Below are 17,408 nucleotides of genomic sequence, written 5' to 3'. Positions count from 1 at the left end.
ATTGGACCTAATGTTGAGCTTACATCTTGTTATCATGAGCTAAGAGGAATATCATGATATAAGAGGAACTGGATTGAGTCAGACAGTCATTGCAAAGGATATTTAGGGATATTTACTGTCAAATATTTAATTCAGATTTATTTACTTAAATACAGATTGCCATGATTGACCAGAGTCAAGTATCGAGAGAACATCAAGAAAAGTGTAAAACGGTAAATATTTTCAAGAAAAAGAAAATAAAAGAAAAACACACACCAAACACATAAACAAACAAAACCTCCAATAATGGTTTTAATTATTCTTCTAAAAATACAATATTTGTCTGAAATGGTAGTCAATAGATATGTCTGCTAGACCCCTCCAGAGTAAAAATAGGACATCACCAGTCTGCTCAATAAAACCAATAATAAACAAAAAACAAGTCTCCATCAAAAAACACAGCATCCAGGAATAAAGTATGAGAGAAAGAGTTTGAGGCTACTGTCATCTTAATGCCCTCTTGAGTTCTATTATACAGGAATGATTGGACATCTGAGTGGCCAAAGCCTGCATGCTGTCTACATCTTAGAAAATCTACCGTGCATTTAGTCTCCTTAGATAGAGGCTTTAGGGCCAGCAAGTGTGAATGTGTTCACCTTGTCAGTTTAATTGTTGAACTGTCACTCACAACAAGGCAACAAGGGTCCATTTATATCCCCTCGGGCTGACGTCTGACATGTTCTCCATTCTAGCCATTTCTGGAGACCAACGCGAGACGATGAATGTGAACAACTTGTGCTTTCCTGGTATCTGAGAAACTGCTTTAGACTGAACGTGTTAATGGGAATTGTCATCATTAATCCAAAACATCTACATTTATTCTTATATTATTCTGTTTTCAAAGGCATTTTTCATTCTTTCATAATTAACCTACAAAAAAAAAAAAAAAAAAAAAAATAGGATATCTCAAATAATTAACTTTTTTCCATATGATGAAAATTGAGTTATTTTAGTATCATTGTAGGATAAAGTAAATGCTGAAAGAACTGTTTTATCATCAATCTGAAAGGTTTAATTGATCCAGTTTTATACAGAGTGACGTTTGGAAATTATTGGAAAAGCTTTATAACAGCTTTTTTTCCCTGTTAGAATATCTGATTAGGTGAACCAAATTAAAATATCAGGCATGTAATAAGCCTTCAATAGCATCTAATAGCACATCAGGTGGTTGTAGTCCACTGCATTTGTTTGGTTTAGTTATAATGAGGACTTTTCTCCAATGTCCTCAAAACTGAGGTCAAAATGAAGAAAACTTTCTAATATGCATGTCTGAACAATTTGCTTGTCAGACTGTACATTTCCAGAGCAAGAAATAACAACTTCAGTCCTAATTGTTATGATGAGTTGAGCAGTTTGCAAACAAGTTGAACAAAAATTAATCCGTCTCAAATGGTTTGGGCTTCTAATTGATTTAAACTTCCATTGATTTAAACGTCTTTCTATAAACATTTACAGCTCATTTTTGAGGGAAGTTATCCTCACACAAAATTTTAGCAGACAAGAGTTTTAGCTCTGCTGAAAACATATCCTGTCTTCTGTCACTATACCTCATCTTTGATTTTGAATTAGTGCTAACCTTATCCCTGAGAGACAGAGGTTATATGAGTGTTTTCATGTTGAGAGGACGTATGGGACAGGGAGCTCATCTCTCCATTATGAGGTTTTTCACAGTCACCCTTCCAAGCCCAGATGATTTTAATGCTGAAAACCAACAAAAAGTTGTGGATTGAATAATAAGCGGGAGGACAGGTAGCAATGCTGTACTCATAATAGCCCCAGAGAACATCTGAACACAATGCTTCCATATGCATCTGACTCATAAATGCCATATGTCCTTTTCTGTTCAGCAAAGAACTGTTATGTCATTTGAAGGTTTAATTATTAGAGGGCATCACATGTCTGCTGCTTATATTTCACACATTCTGTTTGAGCAGTCACAGTCAACAATGTGCTCAATCTGACTGCTTCCACTAATATTATGTGAAAAAAATGCATTGAATTTTTAAGTATGAACTTCAGTCATCTTTAATCTATATGTGCAAAAATACGGTCATGTAAGCGTGAGATGGCTAAAAAGAATGCACAAAAAAATGCATCGTGACAAAAAGCATGCATAAAAATACATGACAAAAAAAAAAGAAAAAAAAAAAAACTAGAGAAAATACTAATAAAATATATATTTTTTATATAAAAATGTAAACAATCTAGACAAATATGTGGTTAAATGTGATTTCAACATACATTTTCATATTTTTCTAAGGCAATTTTAAAGTTAAAGCACATTCTTCCCAATTAATAAAGCTACTAGCTTAGTATAATTTTTCAATATGCATTTTACCACTAATGACTGTTTAGAGAATCTCTATCATGGTTCTCATTGAGCATTATGCAGTTTGTTAAACAATTTAATCAATTACTGTCTTTATTTCCTGAAATGCTGGCTCTCACGTATAAAGCGCAGCGCTGACTTTCCAAGCTACTGACAGAGATGCCGGCAGTGGATGTGTATTGATATGAGGAACCAGAAATAGACATTTTGCCCCTTGGATCAGAGCACAGAAATCATCTTTCATTAGAGCTCTCTTGCCTGATTTACTCTGACACACACACCCACACATACAAACTCGTGAATAAACAAAACTGGTGTATATGTGTGTGTGAAAGGAGAGGGAAAACAGTTCACATTGGGATGCAGTGCAAACTAAGGGCATGATCAAATATAGAATGGATCATCATCTAGCTTTCTGAAATTGTCTGACACATGCTTTTTTAAATCCGTTTTCATGCAACACTGGAATAATCTGTCTGAACTCAGGCACATTTTGAAACAACAATTTGTTCAGTTTGTGTAGAACGGAGGAATGATTTACTAAAAAAAAGGTTAAATTTGTATGCTGATTTCATTGGAAAAAAGTGCAAATATCTTCTAAGCATCACAATGAGCCTAAAAGTCTTTGTTATTCACAATTGTGTTTGGTGACTCAGGTGGGGAAGAAATTACACACTTCAGATTTATTTGATGTTCTAGTAAAACAGGTACTTTTTTCAAGACACACATCCTATTAATTTAGCTTGTGTCCTATCCGGTCTTCTTGATGCTTTGAAACTCTCAAGGATTAGTGACTGCATCTACTTCATGTGTTATGACAGCATTCCTATCACTTACAGAGCTCCAGCTCTAATTCCCTGAATTATGCATCTGACTTTGACTCACAATCACTTCGCATTGGTGACACTAAACATGTTTTTTAATCCAAGTACTGCATGTCACATTCGGTCATCCAGCGTGGTCTTGGATTTAAGCATGGTTGCCTATTCCCGTTCCCGTCTAATCTGAGAATGCTATATCGTAAATCGCTAGCGAGAACAGAGAAACGTGATGGTGAATTTTAATGATGACATTCATTACAATGATCAATGAAGAGTAAGCCATCATGGTAAATACAGCCTCATGTCTTTCTCCTGCTCTCTGCACACACTGTCCTGCTCTCATAAGCACATAAATGGCCTATTTGTTATAAACATAAAATACTAAATGGCCATGTTTCCTTTTAACTCATATAGTTTTAAAGGAACCTATTAATGGTGGGCAAGAAGATAAATGACTGACAGACAGACAGACGGACGGATGGACAAATGGATGGAAATTGATAGATAGAATGATGGACAAAAATGCAAAGACAGACAGATAGGCAGATGTATAGAAAAATGATTAGACAGATAAACAAATGACAGAATGAATGACAGATAGGCAAAAATAACAAAAGATAGATAGATAGATAGATTCTAATGAACATGCATTTTAAAAAGTCTTTGAATGTCAGAAAAAAGACAAGGAAAAATAGTTGATTATTGATCACTACAACCCTTTTTTTTTCTCTTTGTAAATTACCCAGTGACACTCAATAACTAAGTTCTGTTCTTTGGAAATGTTATTTCTATGAATGAGAGTCCAGACGCCTACACCACACAATCGTGAGTCATTGACTGAGACTTGGTTTCTCAGAGTCAGTGGGTGCCGCCAACTGTGCACTGTTAGATCACTGCACTGTGAGACATGCACACCAAAACACAACTACACAGACTTGCTGGAATTCTAACAAGCTAAAATCAGTGCTGCAGTTGCAGAGGTCAAATAAACTACTATTTTTCATAATTAATCTTAGATCATTGCAGTTTAACCCTCCTATAATATAAGCAGAAAATAAGACCAAATACCAAATTCTCAAATGTGTGTTTAATCTCATCTGAAAAAAAAAAGTAAAAACAGGTCATTCAATGCCTTGAAAAAGCATTAGCAAATATCTGCAATATGCCCTAAAGTGAGACTGCTCACCATCTGGCACGTAATCATTGAGCTTTTAACAGCAGGCAAAACATCTGTGATCAGAGTCTGATGTCCATTAAGAGAAGGCAAAGCTCTGCTGTTGGCTTGAGCGGTGACAGGCTTGAAATTTGAGAATAAGGATCATAAAGGGGAAGGTAGATTGATGCCCTCATGGTTGAGCTAAACCTGTTTGATACTGTCGGCTAGACACAGGTCCTATCTTAATTTGGTGAGCAGTGGAGATAAACCTGCCAGTGCTGTGTGCAAAACTGATCCATCCATCCTGGTGCCAATACAATGATAAGAAGCCCAGTGCGAGAGTGTGAGATGGAGGGTTACAGACATATCTAGCCTATATAGTAAATTATGGAAGCGAGGTGCAAAAAACCTAGCATTACCTAGAAATCTAGCATTACATCACTTGCTCACCAATGAATCATCTGCAGTGAATTGGTGCCGTCATAAAGAGAGTCCAAATAGCTGATAAAAACATCATGATAATCCACAACATCAATTAAAATCGTGTGGAACAAAAAAACCCATCCAGAAAAAATACATATTCATAATACTATCCACAATATTGCTCTCGCCAGTAAAAATGTCTTCTTGTCTGAATCAGGAGATAAATATGCACAGATCAATCAGTTTACAGGGTAAAACAGTCCAAAACCTTTTTAAACAAATATGTTGATGGATTTTGATGTTAGTGGATAACTAGGAATTAACTTTTTATTGGACTCTCAATCTGACGGCACCCATTCACTCATCTATCTATCTATCTCTATCTACTGTATCTGTTTGTCTGTCTGTCGTTCACTTCATTAATGGCTGGGAAGCCGCAGGGTGTAAAGATAGTTTGGGCAATGCTTATTGTGGACTTGGCCTCCTGCAGTCTCTATGGAAACCTCTGTCTGCTTCTGCAGTCTCTAAAAGAATTTAACAGGTATACCTGCGTTCCCACTGTGACCAGACGGCAGATAATGCTGGCATCAGTCACAGCTGTTCTTTGAGAATGATTCTTTTATTGCTGGAGCACACTTGTGATTTAATTGCTTGTGAGTAACACTTCGCATTACAGCATCATCCAGTTGAACTGCAGTAAATAGACCCGTGATTAATATGAGCACAATATCTGTATTTTGTAGCAAAGCTGTGAATCTTACCTATCTCTTTTTTATTGGCTACAGTAGTGCAGTGTGACCTAACATGGCTCTAGTTTGACAATCTTTGGCTGTTTAAAGGATAACAATTGAATGAATACATACCAAAGAATGCCAAAATCTAAATTAAGAATTTGATGTTACTTTTGTTGTTGTTGTTTTTAACTTATTTTAGGATAAAGGATGGATAGAGAGACAGACAGACAGACAGAGAGAGACATGACACATATTTCAGGAGTTTAAATATGCTCGGCCAGTCACATGTTTCCATCTTGTGATTAAAATGTGAACTGCAGTTGAAAATGTGCAAGATGTAACCTCATCTAACCTCATTTGTCCCTGTCACTTTCAAATATGACATACTGATAAATTCCATATTCCTTAAGAAAAATAAGTATAAAAATGTAAAAATGGGTTTAAATGTAACCATTACAACAACATTATAAAAACAACACAAAAACATACTACATCATTCATTATGTGATAATGACATTTTAGAAATACAATTGAATGATTAGGCTGTTTGAACAGCTTGGAACTGACATCACAGAAAAGCACAAAAACTATTCAATGTATGGGTAAATATGTTATCATTGGCTATATGGGAAAATGAATAGGAAAAAAGGGATATTTGGGGAAAAGGATAATGGAAGCTCAATCATTGACACACACACTCATGTTTGTTTTTGTGAAAAGTGGGGAGATCCCATAGGTGTAATGGTTTTTATAATGTAGAAACTGTATATTATATCACCCTTCACCAACCCTACACCTAACCCTAACCTTTACAGGAAACTTTGTGCATTTTTACTTTTTACAAAAAACATGCACCCCCCCCCCCCCCCCCCCACACACACACAAAACACACACACACGTGTGTTTTTGTGAAAAGTTGTTCAAAGACGGAGAGAGAAATGTTTTAATCAATTATCATTTTAAAATAAAACTGCAGGAATGTTTGATAACAACTGTATTGTCGTCTTAAATCCAGAAGATGGCAGTAAATAAAAGACGAAAAGTAATGTTAGACCACCTGAGCAAGGGGTGTGGTTGTTTTAACCCTAGCCTACTGTACAAATAACAGAACACGAGCAAAGAGAGGCAGTAATTTTTCGTGGGACTATGCACAACCAAATATTGGATTAAATTAAACATGTTAATGATGGCAGCTCGAATGCATTTTATGTGACGTGGGTATTTATACCATTACATCAAGCTAAACATATTTTTTGGCTTTCTTGTTTTTGGTGGTCAATTATTTTCATGACACGGCAACGGAAATGAGCTGAACTACAGTGTGGACACAACCAGCACCATGGACAGCGACCGCTACATTTCAGCACCAGTGTAATGTGGGCTTCTAGGAGGAATGAGTCGAACCCTCCGACACAAATGGAAATTATTCAAAATATGACGCAGTTACTAAAGTAATGTGTGATCAACTTTACATATTAAAGTAATTAGAAATTAAATCAGAACAAGCAATATGAAGAAATGAAAATAAGACAATTGTGAGACAGCTTTACCTGTCTTCCTGCCTTCTGCTGATGGTTGTATGAGAATGGGTAAATATATATATATATATATATATATATATATATATATATATATATATATATATATATATATATATATATATATATATATATATAAATATATATAATTTTTAAGCAGATTAATACCAAACATGCTGATTTAGTTGATTACCTGATATTAAAATGCACCAGGTAGCAAATAACAACAACAATTATAAGAAACAGCAGAAGCAGTAGTTGATCACACACTTTTTTCATCTTAAATTGGCTCCTCTTCTCCATGCTCTGTTACAAAAAAGGAGAGAAGATTAATCAGTAAATATTGAGATAACATCATCATGATTCTTTGAGTTTTTCTTCTAAAAATGTAGAACAAATTGATAAACACTTGATACATTGAACACACTAAAAAAAATCACCTTCTCTCATGGTTGTTGCATCATCATAGACCTCAGTTGTGTCATCTGTGAAAAAAAAACACAGATACAATTTCACTCTCTCTAAACTAAAATTAAGCTGTTTTTGCTCCTTACTACATTACTTTATTTTCAGAATGACCATTTTAGCATGGAAAACTCAAACTCACAATTCAGTCTATCAGTGTTGACATATTCTTCTGGAGCCTCTTGGTCCATTTTGTCTGTATAAATAAAAACCAATAAATCATACACTAAGAAACGTCCATTAAAAAAGTTCTAAACAAATATAGTGTTGAATTTTGATGTGCAGGTGATGACTTTTCACTGGAGTAAATTAACTTGTATTTCAGCTAGAAGCAACAGTTTAAAGTTAAAACATCATGATGGATTTGTTTATAACAAACACTGTTTTTCCACTTTACAAGGTATTAACTGGACTGAAGTAGTGTGGATTGCATGTGGTTAATTGTGATATGTTTATCAGCTGGTTGGACTCTTATTCTGATGGCACCCAGACACTGCAGAGAACACAGTTGGTGAACAAATGATCTAATGCTAAATTTCTCCAAATCTTTTTCAATGAAGAAACAAAGTCATCTACATTTTGGATGACCTGAGGAGTATTTTAATTTTTAGGTGAAGTTTTTAGTGAAGTTAGAGTTCAGAAACACTGATTTGGATATCTACACTTGTTTAGACCTCACCCTCAGACTAACACCTGTGTGCTCTCACACTGACTGCAGCTTGCGCAAACCTTTTTTTTTTACACAAACACAGCAATGTGGTTTCCACTGCTGGATTCTGTGGTTAAAAGCAGGAAGCCTATCAGGATTAACATATCTTTAACTTTAACTGTCAAAAAAGACATGTAGAAACATTAGACATATCAGCATAGCAAAAAAAAAAAATAATTAAAAATAAAAAAAATTCAATTATAAATTCACAACTACAATGTTCATAATAAAGGTGATCATTTCAGGAGCCTCACCCTTCTGAGTGAAGTGATTTTGTCTGTGATAAATTTCCTCATAAACGGCCTCAGACATCGTCCTGTGTCTCCTCTTAAAGAGAGCTGTGAGTGTAGACAGACAAACCTGCTGTCAGTTCACAACACATTGATCACTGATCACACACTCAATAAGACACAATATGACAGTCTCTGGATCTCTCCTACCTCTCCTCATCACTCTGTTCTGCTGAATCAGTATAAGCAGTGGCACTAAGAGCAGTAAGAGCACAACTCCCAGAACAATCACAAGCACTGGGGAAGACACTGGTTGAGGAGTTTGTGGAGGAGAGACTGATGTGGAGCGCACTGGAGGAGAAACTGGAGGAGAAGCTGACGATGTTGTGGCAGGAGTAGTGGACACTGACACATCTGATAAATCTGCCAAAACAGAAACAAACATATTATGAGTACATAAAATGATATAAAATTAATATTATTACTCAGTGTTTTTTAGTGACCTGCACAGGTGAGTCCAGCGTGCTCTTTGTGGGAGCAGTCAGTGTGGTTATTCAGGGAGAGAGGACAGTCCCACAGGTGAATCTCATTCCCTCTGCACTCGACTTTGTTCATCCACACAACACCTTCACCAGCACCAAAGACTGAATTCCTATCAGCCCTCAGTGCTGCTCCACAACCCAGCTGCCTGCAGACCACCTGAGCATCGCTGATGTCCCAGTGATCATCACAGACTGAGCCCCACACAGTGTTATGATACACCTCCAGCCTCCCAGAGCACCGGCCGTCCCCTCCACTCAGTCTGAGAGGAAGATAGTCTGAAATAACAAGGAGACTCATCAGTTATCACTTACCAGCCAGACAATTCACAACTATAAAGTGAAAAAAAAGCTATTAGGCATTGATTTATTATTGCTTTCATTACTAAAATAAAACCTACTCACTTGAACACTGTCTCTGGTGAGGAGATGCTGAACATGTCGGACGACTCTGTGTAGACTCAGGAATCTCTTTCTCTGTGATTATAACATGCAAGACCCAACAAACCTCTGATTAAGATGGAAACTAAACTTTCATGAAAACTACATAACAAACAATAACGTATTCATGATTTTGATTTACTGTTAAAAAAAGGAAGGAAAAGAAAGAAATGCATTTTTAATCATTAAATTAATTCTTACCAGAGCAAATGATATTGGCCACCTCATTTTCATAACAGCTGTTCTGGCCCCAGGGTAAAGATGGACACTGCCACAAAGTTTTGTCATCTTTTCGACATATAAGAAGATCTAACCAATTAGGAGTAGATCTAAGTCCCTCTGAATTACTGGGTTCACTGCCAGATCTTCCACAGTTCAGCTCTTGACAGATCAGACTCGCTGTGTCTCTGTCCATCTGGTTCCAGCACACATTACCCCAGGATCCATTGTAGAAAACCTCCAGATTCCCTTGACAGCCCTCAGTTAACCTGATCTCTTTAAACTCTAGATGAAAGATACTGCATTTAATTCAGTTATTAAATTGTGTAAATACCAGTACACTGAAATTATTTGATTCTAAAGGTGACTAAACATATATATATATATATATATATATATATATATATATATATATATTATTTTTATAATATATATATATATATATATATATTTTCCAGATAATGAAAGTAGCTGCTGCTGGTAATTGTTGTTGCCAAAATGTGTGAGACTTTACCTGAGCACACGACTCCTACATCCTCCTTGTGTATGCAGTCATGTTTTCCCCAGCCTGGAGAAGAGCAGCTCCACAGGGACGTCTCATTCCCCTCACACTCCACCTCATCCAGCCATATGTGTCCAGAACCAGGACCAAACCAGGCTGGTACCTGCTGGTTACTGAGGGCCACTCCACACTGCAGCTGTCTGCACACCACATGAGCATCTTTAATATCCCAGGAGTCATCACACACTGTCCCCCATGAGCCGCTGTGAAAAACCTCCAGCCTCCCTGCACAGTCTCCCCCAGAACCCACCAGCCTGATGGACCCCCGACCTGATATTCAGAGACAGAAAAACACATTATTGATCACGAACAACTGAAGAATCTGTCCAGATGTTGTTCTTCTCACCGATGCAGGTGATTGACAGCTGTTGTGTGGAGCTGCAGTTGAGAGTTTGTGGAGAGCTGCAGTTCCCCAGATGAGCTTCACTCCCAGAGCACTGGAAGCCCGTCACACACTCATGACTGTGTTCAGGACTGGATGAAGAGGAGCTGTAGAAGTTCAGCACAGAGCCACAGCCCAGCTGTCTGCAGACCACAGAGGATTCAGAGAGACTCCAGGAGTCCAGCAGAACTCTCCTCCAGACCTGATGGATGAAAACTTCCACCTCCCCCTCACACTGTCTCTCTCCAGACAACCGCACCAGACCGTCATGAAGAGCCAGAGAGGAATCTGAGTTAAAGATGTGGCATTTTATTAAGGTATTACATGGTCATCTATAATATATTTTTCATTAAAATCCTCTCACTAGAGCAGATGACTCCAACATCTCGTCTATGAGAACATTCAGCTCGACTCCATGAAGAGATGGAACATTCTGAGAGTTTGGTTTCATTCCCATCACAATCAATCACATCAGCCCAGATTTCACTACTTCCCTCTCCAAACCAGTCTGATCCCAAAACAGACACAGCAATCCCACAATTCAGCTGTCTACAGAGAACACTGGCAGCTCTCATATCCCAGCATGCATCACACACTGTGCCCCATTTACTGAAGTACTGACGTTCGACTCGACCAGAACAAGAGTCTGAACCATTTACCAGCCTGAGATCAGTGTAACCTGGACAAAAGTTAGTGAAACAAAACAAAATTTTTAACAATACTTACTCTTCTTTGGAAAAGAGAATGTTTTTTTTTTTATAATTTTTTTCTGTATACTGTATATTACATGTAAAGAAAGGTCAAATATTACTCAACCAGAGCATATTAATCCTACAGCATTTTCATGGGAACAGTGTTTATGTGAAGAGTTGGATGTAGAACATAATTCAATGTGTGATTCGTCTCCTCTGCACTGAATCTCTTCTTTCCAAATCTTAGCATCTCCTTTGCCAAAAGCAGCTGCTCCCAGCACCTGTACAGGAGCCCCACAGTCCAGCTCTCTACACACAACCTCTGCATCCTGCTGGTCAAAGACAGCGTCACACACTGACATCAACGTCTTTGTTTGAAGTATCTCTAACCTCCCAGCACAATGATGAGACCCATTTACTAGACTGGGGAGGCGACCTGTGTGTATACATGATAGAAATAAATATCAAAACAATCATTTCATTATAACTATTGTTCAGTTTTTTCTCTCTATGAAATCATTCAGGAAGATTGGAAAGTTTGACCTTTGCAGAAGACTCCAGCATCTTCCTTATGATCACAGTTATTGTCACCCCATCCTTTTGTTTTACATTTCTTCAGTGTTGTCTCTGATCCAGTACACTTTACTTCATCCATCCAGATTTTTCCTGATCCTTGTCCAAAGTGAGCAACGCCAACTGCACGTGAAGGTTTTTCACAGTCCAGCTCTCTACACACCACTTCAGCATCAGTCATATCCCAGCCATCATCACACACCGTTCCCCACTGACCTTTATGAAAAACCTCCACTCTACCAGAACAGGGACTGATACCACCAACCAACCTCACATTGCCTGTACACAACAGACACAAGAGTCTTTTGCATAAACATTCAAATGTAATTTATGCTCTCAAATTACCTGATAAAAAAATAATAATAATAATAGTAATAATAATAATTGAAAAAAGTTTTTCTGCTGAAATAAAAACAGTAAAAGCAGCTCCTAAAATATTACTTCTCTTTTTTTCATTTTTTTTTTTATTGAGTAATTTACCCGATACAAAGAGTGTAAGTACAGAGCAGAAACTATTACCCAAAAACCCCTGCCCGATAATAGGCTACAATGAAGTAAAACAAACTAAAGCTAATAAAGCAAAGCATTTTGTCTGTAAGTAAATAATTATTTAACACCAGTAAGAAATCTTTAAGTTAAACACTGAACTGTTAAATAATTTTCCAGAAACTCTTTGGCCCATAGCTGAAGATTCACCGACCTGCAGCAGTGAGTGTGACGACTGTCGACATTAAGAGGACCTCCAGACAGCTTTTCATCTTCCTCTTCCTCTGCTCTACAACTTCTCATCAGCTTTCAGTGATTATGAAGAAAAAAAGACTTCCTGTCTCAATCAGGGCGAACTTTCAAGAATTAACAGACAAAATCACCGAACAGCTTCAGTGACAAACTTTTCTTTAGAGGAATTTTCAGCTTTCTTTATATACATATAGAGAACATCAATACTGATGAACAGGACTCCTCCTCCACCTCACAGAGAGACAGAAAAGCTGCAAAAGTTAAAGTGCTGACAAAGTCCCCCAGCTGTCATGAGACTGATTGTGGGAAACACTTAAGTGTACATTCAGCATCAAAGTCTGACACCTGCAGAGAAGAGATACAAGCACTGATAACTAACTGCTGATGACAAACACTGACAACAGCCCTGGTTTGAGGAGCACTGGGTGTTTATCACATGCTAAGAAAGAGAGACATACTAAAGAACAATTTGTAAATAACAATAAACATTATTCCACAGACTCTTTATTAGAAAACAATCTATTCAAAACAATCACATAGTAAGCAAACCTAAAACAAATATATGAAACAAAGTCTGTTTAAAAAAAAAAAGCTCAGCTCAGAGTGCATGTCATGTATTTGTGACTGTCAGAAACCCCCTCTGCAGGACATAAAGTGAACATGTTTTGATAATTGCTCAGAGCTGATGTTTGTAAGAGTAGATTTTACACTTAGTAGATTCCAATGACTTTTAGCAAAATATAAAAGTCCACCAGCAGTGGGTCTACATTTAACCCTCTGGCCCTCTTTGGTCATTTTTGACTGAAAAATTTTATATTTTTAAATTTAAAAAAATCGTAGCTTCAACGGAATGAGATGACACTTTGCGACTTTTGTCACATTAGCAATATTAACAATCATAGACATGATTTGGATATGTTAAAGAGTCCAAAAAAAGTCCTTTCCTTCTTCGCGGTCAAAAATGACCAACATAGGAAATTAATGGGAAATACGAAAACATTTGAAAACACAGTGAATCTTTTGGTGGAACAAACTACAAATCAGCCACTGGTCAGGAAAAAAAGTGTGCAGCAATCAAGGGGTGACTCTCCAGAACATCAGGAGTGCAAAACAGACACCAATCAATAAATGGAAAAAATACAAAAGGGGCTCTCTCTCTCTCTCTCTCACACACACACACACACACAGAAATGAACCGGTAAGACTCCAAGAGAGCGCATTGTGAGAATATATGAAATCAATAAATGGAAAAAAAGGCTTGCATTCTCTCTATCTATCTCTTTCTCTCAGACACACAAATTATCTATTAAGACTACATCAGAGTAATTTTTTTTTTTATATAAATCATAAATCATTTTTTGAATGATCACTTTTCATTCGTTATTTTGTTAGATTTTTTATTTATCAAATACTGAGTAACATAAATGCTTTCTATTTGTTCCCTTTCTAACAAGATTTTAATATTTGACTGTAATCATAATGTAAAACCTGATACTTATCTTACTAAAAATATCTAAACCTTGACAAAAAGTAATCTTTTAGAATGTCTAGATATAGATCTAAATGCAAAGCCTAAAACATGAAGAGATGAGGTCTAAAAAACTATGGGAATCCAAAAGCCTCTGTATATATCTATAGAGGGTGCTAATACAAGAGGTTATGCAAGATTACACAAGTTTTTCTTCAGATTTCAAAGGATTTTAAATGGTTTCACTCTATTTAAATGTGAACTATTGCATTTATTAAAAAATAGTAAATAAATAAAGAGATAAAAAAATATTTATTCTAATGGAGAAAATAGCTCATTATAATTGAATAAATATTGCATAGTATCCTAAAATTAGCTAAAATTATAAATAATAATAATAAAAAATGATTAAACAAATATATATTACATTTGTTTTCCTGAAGAAAAAAAAAATCAAGTAACATTTCAAGGCTTCGGTCACTTTTGACCACGAAGAAGGTGAGTGTCTCCTAAACGAAGAGGGCCAGAGGGTTAAAAGTAACAATTTCATAAGTTGATGGTGCTGTGAACTGTTACAGATTCAGGCAGTGGCAGCTTAAAGGCAAAAATTCTGAACTCATCACAATTATATAGAAAATTATTGAATCTTTTATTTTTGTATTTATTTATTTATTTTTCTCGCAAAGGGTACATGACGGAAATGTTTCAAAGCAAAATGCAGCAATACATTTTAAAAAACCCATGAAAGCAGAAGTTTTTTTTTTTTTTTTCAGAAATTAAAACTGATTTAGAAGATTTTATGACAGAATATTGGTTGATTGTGGCTAAAAATACAGTATATAGAACTCAAACACTTAAACTCTGCAGGCCACTTAAAACGCTGCTTTGAGGCAGTGAGTGTGGTTTAAATTATTCAGTCCATCCCTGTTTTACTGGATCCTCCTCCACATCACCATAGTCTGTTATTAAAAAAACAAGGTCAAATTTATGTATCAGCAATGCATGCTTTAACAAGTATAATTAACACAATGTTTGCAGTCAATTTAAATTAGCTAATGTGACATCAGAAATTGTTAGATTAAGAGAAACTGATAATATAAAGCTAATATAAAAACCAAACCATTATGATTCAGTAACAAAAGGTGTTAATAACATACCATACAATGTCAATCATATATTCCCTGACATTCTTCACATCATCATACTCCTCCTGAACACCTTCTGATATAAATGTGGCTCCTATTAATAACATAACATAAAAAACAGTATTCATACTTTGCATGCCTCTATAATTTGAAGCAAAAATAATGAGAAAAAAAAAACCTTGTTCTCATGTAGAAGTGTATAATTCAAAACCCAGACCTGCTTTATCATTGCAGAACTGTGGTATAATGACGACATCATCATAGTCTTCTGGTAAGTCATCTACAACAAAATAAAGACAAATTAAATGCATCCGTTATCATAAAAAAAAAAAAAAAATCTATTTATCATCTTTCTTTATTTAAAGAAAAACACTATAGCTTTAATTTTTTTTTCTGTTCTAGCTTCTTGTTTTTGTGTGTGTGACTGGGTGTGTGTGTGCGTGTTTGTTTATATATATATAAACAAACCCAATTCCAAAAAAGTTGGGACACCGTACAAATTATGAATAAAAACTGAATGCAATAATGTGGAAGCTTCAAATTTCTATATTTTATTCAGAATACAACACAGAGGACATATCAAATGTTTAAACTGAGAGAAAAAATTATTTTAATATATTTTAGTTGGGACAAGGCCATGTTTACCACTGTGTGGCATCCCCTCTTCTTTTTATAACAGTCTGCAAACATCTGGGGACTGGAGGAAAGTTGCACAAGTTTGGGAATAGGAATGTTGTCCCATTCTTGTCTAATACAGGCTTCTAGCTGCTCAACTGTCTTAGGTCTTCTTTGTCGCATCTTCCTCTTTATGATGTGCCATATGTTTTCTATGGGTGAAAGATCTGGACTGCAGGCTGGCCATTTCAGTACCCGGATCCTTCTTCTATGCAGCCATGATGTTGTAATTGATGCAGTATGTGATCTGGCATTGTCACGTTGGAAAATGCAAGTTCTTCCCTAAAAAGAGACAATGTCTGGATAGGAGCATATGTTGTTCTAGAACTTGGATATACCTTTCAGCATTGATGGTGCCTTTCCAGATGTGTAAGCTGCCCATGCCACCTGATCAGGAAAAAGCCATTCACATCCACGTCTCTTGGCAGATCAGTCTGATATGCTTGAAGCACCACCATCATGTGTAATAAAGCCTCAGCCTGACCTGCCGCTGCGTATGCCTTGACATTTAAGCAAGATGTATTTCTTGAAGGGGCTTAGATGACAAGGAGGGAGATCTTTCTACACGGGACATCCTCTCATAGCCATTTTTGCACAACTCCAATGCTGAAACTGATGGATGCAAGAAGAAAATTACCTCTTTCATTTCTTTCTCTGTATGGAGAACAGGGAGAAATGGAAGGCTCACCTGAGCTGGAGGGCTATGGTCAGAACGATAACGTTCATCAAGGCGGTCCCATTGTGTCACCTTGTAAGCGCACTTTCATGGCAAGTCCAACTTTGCCGTAGCACGGTCCATAACCTCCAACAGCTCTACATACGCTGGGCAGGAGAATTGAGAAGGCTCAGCCCCAGCTTCTTCACCATCCTCAAATATCTCCTGCTTTTCCTGGGTAAAAACCCAGCAGAGCACTAACCTTAGTATCAGAAAGTGTTAAAGATATAACATCGTCCTCCCAAGGCTCTCTCTCATCCGCCGCCATTACGAGCATGAAAGTTAGGGTCCCTCTATAAACCATTCATTACAGAGCCACCTGAAATTCTCAAAAGCTCATTCTCCTCCATGCCTCAGCAGCGGCGGGTCCTGAACTGTGGGAAGCAGATAGCTGACTTTTTTTCCTCGGAAAAAGAGACGAACGAGAGCTGAGCTCAAAGATGCACACATTGTCCAAATGCTTGCTAGTAGTCGCCATGATAGACAGAAAAAGATCAATGCAACAGCGAATGGCACAAGTGGATTGTGTTCACTGACAATGTTTCTGGAATTATTCCTGAGTTCATGTTGTGATTTCCATTGCAGTAGCATTCCTGTATGTGTTGCAGTGCCGTCTAAGGGCTCGAAGATCACGGCATCCAGTATGGTTTTCCGGCCTTGACCCTTATGCACAGAGATTGTTTCCAATTCTCTGAATCTTTGGATGATATTATTCACTGTAGATGATGATAACTTCAAACTCTTTGCAGTTTCTCTCTGAGAAACTCCTTTCTGATATCGATCCACTATCTTTCGCCATAGCATTAGGGAAATTG

The 17,408-nt window shown here is 36.8% G+C and overlaps 1 protein-coding gene and 1 long non-coding RNA gene across 2 annotated transcripts in view; both read right to left on the bottom strand.

The window, feature by feature from the left end:
• Positions 1-7,208: 7,208 nt before the first annotated feature.
• On the bottom strand, positions 7,209-8,531 carry LOC127976470 (uncharacterized). The gene is made up of 4 exons (XR_008157810.1): positions 8,469-8,531; positions 7,648-7,701; positions 7,481-7,525; positions 7,209-7,346 (listed from the first exon to the last, which is right to left on the bottom strand). It is a non-coding gene; the product is annotated as an uncharacterized LOC127976470 (long non-coding RNA).
• Positions 8,532-8,650: 119 nt separating this feature from the next.
• The window catches only part of LOC127971124 (deleted in malignant brain tumors 1 protein-like), a 43,398-nt gene continuing 34,640 nt past the window's right edge, over positions 8,651-17,408 (bottom strand). Inside the window, 9 exon segments of the mRNA XM_052573938.1 lie at positions 8,651-8,867; positions 9,022-9,262; positions 9,389-9,460; positions 9,626-9,928; positions 10,158-10,475; positions 10,513-10,875; positions 10,952-11,266; positions 11,404-11,715; positions 11,823-12,131. Of these exon segments, the coding sequence (XP_052429898.1) occupies positions 8,651-8,867; positions 9,022-9,262; positions 9,389-9,460; positions 9,626-9,928; positions 10,158-10,475; positions 10,513-10,875; positions 10,952-11,266; positions 11,404-11,715; positions 11,823-12,131 (2,450 nt within the window).

This window comes from Carassius gibelio, chromosome A4, assembly GCF_023724105.1.
Source record: "Carassius gibelio isolate Cgi1373 ecotype wild population from Czech Republic chromosome A4, carGib1.2-hapl.c, whole genome shotgun sequence".
Taxonomy (NCBI): Eukaryota; Metazoa; Chordata; class Actinopteri; order Cypriniformes; family Cyprinidae; genus Carassius; species Carassius gibelio.
This window is presented reverse-complemented; position numbering and strand designations above follow the sequence as displayed.